Genomic DNA, 7,486 nt, shown 5'->3' with positions numbered 1-7,486 from the left:
TTGTGAAACTTCATATAAAGAGCAATCACCTCCTGCAATCATGAATTAATTTTAAACCTGATTTTTACAGCTTATAAAACAGCTTAAAACCAACTACCTAAGAAAAACCATTGAAATTTTCATATGTACACCATGCCATGAAGGAGAAGAAAAAAATCAATTCCTGTGAGATATTTGTGGTGAGTCTCTGTGCCAAGTTCCAGGATATACTCATCTTCAATCTCAAGTAATCGAAGTTTAAAAGAAGGCAGCTCGGATGCCTGCATTGGGATTGCTATGGTTGGATGGATTCTCAACTTGATTGTTTTCAGATTTGTGGAGACCATTGTCTTTAAGGGACCTGATTACCCTCTGTCGTGGAGGAGATGCTATGACCAGCTTCTACTACATCAAGCTCGGATGCAATGTGATCGTCCTGAATGGGTTCCATCCTTTGGTTGTCGAAGGATCTCGAAAAGTAACCTTGGCTAGTATAGAAACAGTGATTCAAATGTGAGTCACGGAAATCAATGCTGTGAGGAGATTGCACAGCTGAACTGAACATGGGTTGCATAACCCGTTTTCTCACAGGGGAACCACGCAGAGAAATACGGCAAACGGGACATGTGGAATGCTGCTGCAGCCATATATCTATGCAGGTGACATGGAAGGAGTGCCCACAGTAGGGCATAACACGCAGTATGTCCTTCTCTTGGTATTCAGATAGGCATACTGTGCACCTGCCAAGCCAGCATGCCACAATTTAATTAACAACAGTATCAAGCAAGACTATCATGGTCGTGATCAGGAAATAATATAAGACTTGATTTTCTAAATCCATATCCAATGGATTCTGAGTAAATTGTGAGCATTCAAAATACAAAGAGACAATAGAGGGGGGAGTTTCAACGATATGGATCAAAATAAGTTATCCAGTAGTGATCACTGACCGGTAAAACAGAGAGAATGAAGAATGGCTGAACTTGCTATTGGTTTGTTGGGATTAATTAGGTGTTTTGTTTTAGAATAAGGTACGTAGAGGATGGGGTCCATAATACAAAAGTTTTACTCGAGATGTGTGATGCAAGACATCATGGTCTATCAGAAGAATAAAAGAAACAGTATCAAACTGACTAAAAGATGCAAGGCCGATATTAAATATTTGCGAAAACATTTGTAACCCATATCACTATGTGAGCTTTTCCAAAAACTTAAATGTTTTTTCCACGAAGGTTTCTTATTTGTAGAAAGTTCTTATTCCAGAAAGAAAATTTTCCGCAAAATACCTAAGCCATACACGCTTAGGGGAATCATCATCATCATCAACAGCAGCATCAAAGCCTTGTCCAAAAATTTGGGGTCACCTGAACAATTCTGGTTCTCAATTCAATTCTGTCCAAAGAAGGATCTCTTTGCTTTCAACCCATTCTGTGGTTACCATTAGAGTTTGTGAAGCTCAAAGTGAGGATATCTAGTATTGTTTGAACCAAATAAAATAGGGATTCTAAGTGTAAACGCATCAGTTTGAGACAATGAACAGAATTGAATTAAAGACTAACTGCTTGGTTCTTGCTAGTTCCTTCTGGAGGTGAGACATCTCACTATTGTGCAACTCCATACAAGTTGAGAATAAGTGGTGAACTCCATTTAAAACTATACTCCCAACCCCCTTTATTCTCTCTCCAAAATTTTAGCCATAAAGCTTAAATTCATTCAACATCTTTCATCCCACAGAAACTACCCATCGTTCTTTTGTGTAGATTACCAAAGCTACCCCAATTGAACTAGAAAGAAAAACAAAAAAATGGACATGCTCAGAATGGAGCATATGAAAATAAAGAGGCAGGCATGGCGAGAAAAAGAAGTGTTGATCCCATGCACCATGCCTGCTGCCCCCATACTATCAGTCCTAAACTCCTTACCTAGCTACAGACCATCTCACCCTAAACTCTAATCTAAACCATGTTTTCCAGGCCTATTACCCATAAATACGGTAACATAGAACCCTTTATTAATCCATTAAAACTCCAAATCCTTGTTTCTTCATTTTCTAGTAACACCCTATTGTCCTGCATCGCTAATATTCATAACTTGCTCAACACTGATCCTGCTCAATTTTACACTAGTCCAAAACAACCTACAATACATAAACCAAAATAGAAAAAAATCCAAAATGGTAATTCAGCCATGGACCTATCCTTGTCCTTAAGTTGGGCATAAGTGTAATCCTAGTCTCATGGCAAGCTAAATGCATAAACTCTCCTTTAGTACCCAAGTTAAACTGTTTGGACAGTTTTTGACATATAAAGATACTGCTGCGAATTATGAGATGAGTTTGGACTGCATCATTTTTCCTGTTGAGTTTAACTTCTCACATTGCTGAAGTTCTTGTAGGATGGTTCTTTAAGAACAGTGTTTCTAGGATGCTAATCAACGTATTCCCTTCAACATGACTTCTTGTTCACCTTCATTGATGGATCAGCAATAATGAGCTAGCATTTCAGTAGCTGAAAGTCGTACTTGTCTTGATCTTTTTCTATTTGTTCTCTCATTAGCATAAATCCCACTTTCAATCTTTATCTTTATCTTTCCATCAGCCAGGTCAGGGAAACATAGGAGTACTCTTGGGATCGAGATCTCTTTGTCGGCAAATCCACGGGTGGAAGCCGGCGGAATCCACCACATAAAGAAAGCACCTCCCTTTTTAGTTTTCTCAGTGGGATTGGCCAAAACAAGTTAATTTGAAGATTTGAATTATTTGATTTATTAGATCTTGAATTTTGATGAACTTCGTTTCCGGTTCACAAAACACTGGAATAATGAATCGGGGAAAAAACATATGACTGTACCAGCTACAAGAAAAGACCTCATGATAGTCAATATGGGTCCTCACCACCCATCAATGCATGGTGTTCTTCGACTCATCGTTACTCTCGATGGTGAAGATGTTATTGACTGTGAACCCATATTGGGTTATTTACACAGAGGAATGGAAAAAATTGCAGAAAATCGAACAATTATACAATATCTGCCTTATGTAACCCGTTGGGATTATTTAGCGACCATGTTTACAGAGGCAATAACGGTAAATGCACCAGAGCAGCTGGGAAATATTCAAGTACCTAAAAGAGCCAGCTACAATGTAAACAATGAGTGTTTTGACACTCTTCTATTTCCTTCCCCTCCCACTCCAGTCAGTGGTTATCAATTATAAGAGTAACTTGCTCTTGATTAAAAATCAGATCCAACCACTGATCATGATCTTGATCCACAAATTAACATTAATATTAGATCTAGATTCATCAACCCCTCCTTAGTTTCACTCAAATTTTGTCACCATCCAAAATTTCCAAATGTATCTTTTTTGCCTTCATCAACTATCTTTGATGGCAGAGTAGACATGATCATATTTGATGTATGCCACAAAACACCTGGGAGGTCACATCATTAGCAGTAAGTGAATAATGTGAATTTATTCTTTACTAAACTATTTACAAATACCAAATTAAACATATACTACCCAATTTGCAATGTATAGAGATTCTCGGCAGAATTTCAAGAAACTGTTTTTTCAACAACATTTTTCCTTGACCATTTAGATTGTAGGATGACAAACATGTTTCAATTTGTAGACATCAGTTACTAAACTTAGTATACTGTAACAAAACTGAAACAGAAAATAATAAATAACACAAATCGCAAAGTTCAATCAAACACCATATTCCTAAAGCCTTGTTACCTAGTAGATTTGGCATTCAAAAATATAACTCCCACCTAATGCTTGAAATTCATTCAGTAATCACTAGCAATTTGAACAACTATGGGAACACTTCCAAATTTTCGTAATGCCTCCTCCAAGTAAAGAAGTGGTAACGGGCATGTCCATGGGGTTAGTCGGACTAAGTCTGGATACCCATTTATCAAATAAATAAATAAATATAAAGAGAAAATACAGTAAGACATATAAAAGAATAACACATACTGAGGATCTTCACCAGACGAGAAAATCTCCTTGCTAAACTTCTTTGTAGGAAAGTTGGCAATAATGACAGGCTCCAAGCCATGAAGCCCTCGCTCTAGCTGTTTCATAATAAATAAATAAATAAAAGATACACGACATTAAGCATTTAGTGAAATGTAAAAACCCCCATGTGAAGGAAAAACTGAGCAATGTAAACGGTTCAAGTTTAGGCTGAAAAATGAAATTATCACATATAAATGGCAAAGAATCCTATTCTTCGGATGTGAAAATAACTACAATAATATAGTTAGCAATTCGGAATTAACAGTTAGGAAAATATGTATGAGACAGACACTGTCATGGAAAAATAAAATACTCAATTTCTTACATTAAAAATTTCTATTTCTACCTATTACATGAAAAAGAAAACCAGTTCTACAACTATGAAACCGTAATAAACCTCAGAACCCAATTGAGAACCTTCAGAAATTTGACAAACTAGGTGAACAAGATACTTGTAGTAGACAATAAAAAGTGATTCTACAATATCTATTAAACTAACCATAATCGCAAATCCAACAAAATTCCAAAGTCAACACAGAGATCCAACTTCCATAACTCAAAAAATATTTATATTAATGAAACAGGAATCATCAGTCATAAAAGAGAGAGAAAATTGGGAAGAAAAGATTACAAAACCAAGATCAGATCTATAAGCTGTTGGAAAGGAACGCCCAGAAGCATTCAATTGGATCCTGGCGCATATGAGCCTCGTGCAGACGAATACGATGAACATCGTACTCACTGCAAATCCAATTACTGTCATCACCAAATTAATTACTGAACCATTCATCTTTTCTATCTTTCTTTCTTCTAGGAAAAAAAAAAACAATAATCCTCAAATCCCTCTCTAGTTCTTCATGATCTTATTTCCTCTCCTTAAAACCCTAGAACTACAACGAACAAACAAACGAACTCCTGTTCGATAAACTCAATCACAACTACAGTAGTAGTAGTAAGTAGTATCGAACCCTAATAAAGCTTGTTACTGAGAAATTACTCATGATCTTTATCTTAGTTTTCTCTGTTTCACTCAAATTTGCATAAACCCTAGATTTTTAAATCATCTCCACAACTTCGACTTCTCAATCTCTGGATATATGTTGTTGGAGGTAATCTAGTAAGATCCCAGCCATGGCGGAATCAAGATTTTGACTTAATTAATGGTTTGATTATCAAAATTAAAATACAGAGAGAAAGAGCGAGCGAGAGCAGCACCTTAACTGTCTCCCGCTTGATTACCACGCTAATGACGTCCTCATTGTCGTCATTGTCACCATATCCATTGGAAGATCAAAATCAGTTTAGGGCACTGGCTGAGCGTATATGTACACGTGGCATTGAGTGGTGGACCCACATTTATTGTTCCAAGAAAACGTATTGATGATCATAATCTTTCAGAACCAACGGCTAGGATGTTCACTCCATTTACTCGTGTTTTTATTTATTTTTATTTAATATTGATGGGTGAGCAACAAAATTATGTTGCCCAACTACCCATTTTGACGTTGCTCAACTACCCATTGTGACGAGGTTGGTCAACTGCCCTTAATACAGATAAGAGATCAGTACCAATTTTCTAACAAAATGAACTATTAAGGTAAGAATTAGAACACATGTACACAAATAATACTGGTAGATACACAACAAGAATAAGTTACATTTGGAAATTAAACTATACAAAATAAAATCATTAAATCACTATTTTTGTTACATATGGAAACTATATAAAATTAAGTCATTGCGCCACTATTTATTTTTCTTTTTTTTTTTTTTTTTTAGTTGGTGCTATAGCACCTTTGTATCACTTTGGTCATCTTGTTGAACTCCTCCTAAATTAATAGTCCGAACCTTGAAGCGCTCGAGTCTCAATGGGGTGCAGGGTGAGCCCAGACTTAAAAGTCATCTACATTGTCAAACTTTCATGTGATTCGAATTTAGTTAATATAAGATAGTAGGGAGTTTCGTAAAGAAATCTGTGAAAGCTTTCAATCTCAAATCCTCTTGTCCTGTTGTAGTAAATTTCTTCATTGAAATCATGTCTTCAAGTATAAAAAAGAATTTCTTGAACAAATCTTGGCTTTCAATATGAAGGTCCTTGGAAAACTCTAACACAATTTGCAATTGGGGATCTTCTGTTGGTGGTGGCAGCGACGACTCATGATCAATGCTGTTAAAAATGACATTCCAACAGTAGAGATCTCACTGATGTGATAGATATTGCAGGGAAAATTTGCTCTAGCTTCGTTCATGGTCTCCATCGTTGTTCTTGGATAACTCACATGCCCATATTCAAGAAATTGGCACGATTCATCGGGTGCATGGGACAGTGATCTCACATCATGCCCGTGCTCATACTCGTATTTTGAGAGATGATAAGATTCCTTGTGTCCCTATTCACCTTCAGTACTATAAGTCATCTTGTTTAGTTTTTACAAGCTTGGAATCTTAAAAAGAGGAGATTGAAATGTGATGTATTAATGTGTGTATATTGAAGTTGAATGCTCAGGCATGTATATATAATATGAGGAATTTTCATGGGTGACTCCATCAAAATTATCAAAAGTAACGCATCAATCATCTTTCCTAGAAAGGTCCTAGCTGGAATATTTCCATGGACCAACGACGAGATTGGAATATGGGTGTATTCTAGATGGAATAAGTCTGACCAGGAGAATTTCCAAATTTTCTTCATAATCGGATTTTTTGGATCCACAAAAATCAAGAGTTGGGCCACGGATTGAAACGGTCAAAATCTGTGGGCTCACATTCTATAATTTATTTAAGAAAAATTACTTAAAGAACCCTATCGAAGGGATTTCTTTCTAATAAATCCCTAAGTTTTGAGCGGTTGCTTGATAGTCCATTTAGTAAAACTTTCTTTTCTTAATGGTCCCTCAACCTCGTCTCAAGTTATAATATTTTTGAAATACCTAAACTACCATTTTTTGCATCTTCTTCACATACTTAGGTTTTCCATCCAAGATTCCAATCATTTCTGACCATTTTTTTTTTTTTATCATGAATGATGAATGAAAATGATATACTTCTAATTTTAAATATTCAAATGCATTTTTTAATCTATTTCTACAATTTAAAACAAAAAATGAATAATGAAAATGAGATTCAAAAATTTTTTTACAGTGTCGAGTTCACCACTTTTTATTTATTATTGAGTTCAACATTTTTATTTTCAAGCTAACTAATATTTATTTATTGTCGAACTCACTAGTTTTATTTATTGTTGAACTCATCAATTTTATTTATTGTCGAGCTCACCAATTTTTATTGTTGAGTTCGACAAATTTAAAAAAAATGATGAACTCAACAATAAAAATGTTGACTCAAAAATAAAAGTGGTGAGCTCGATGTTGATAAATTGGATTTTCATTTTTCAAGTTTTTCTTACTAAAATACATGGAAAGATCGACTAAAACCTTGACATAATGACTTGTGTACATGATTTCAAACCAAAAGAATCATTCT

The 7,486-nt window shown here is 35.5% G+C and overlaps 1 protein-coding gene across 3 annotated transcripts; it reads right to left on the bottom strand.

Annotated features, from left to right (window-relative positions):
- Positions 1–5,364, bottom strand: LOC147385578 (RING-H2 finger protein ATL66-like). 3 transcript variants are annotated; one of them, XR_015171938.1, is made up of 3 exons: positions 5,219–5,364; positions 3,962–4,059; positions 1–719 (listed from the first exon to the last, which is right to left on the bottom strand). XR_015171938.1 is itself a non-coding variant. In XM_086423350.1 (3 exons), exons 1-3 carry the CDS (start codon positions 4,791–4,793, stop codon positions 332–334), a joined length of 645 nt encoding a protein of 214 aa, XP_086279476.1. In that variant the 5' UTR covers positions 4,794–5,210; the 3' UTR covers positions 1–331. The 3 variants fall into 3 exon arrangements, 2 of the variants coding, with proteins under 2 accessions (XP_086279476.1, XP_086279477.1); XM_086423350.1 differs by lacking the exon at positions 5,219–5,364 and adding an exon at positions 4,635–5,210; XM_086423351.1 differs by lacking the exon at positions 5,219–5,364 and adding an exon at positions 4,640–5,210.
- Positions 5,365–7,486: the final 2,122 nt, after the last annotated feature.

This window comes from Akebia trifoliata, chromosome 14, assembly GCF_017979445.1.
Source record: "Akebia trifoliata isolate Shusen 1 chromosome 14, ASM1797944v1, whole genome shotgun sequence".
NCBI lineage: Eukaryota > Viridiplantae > Streptophyta > Magnoliopsida > Ranunculales > Lardizabalaceae > Akebia > Akebia trifoliata.
This window is presented reverse-complemented; position numbering and strand designations above follow the sequence as displayed.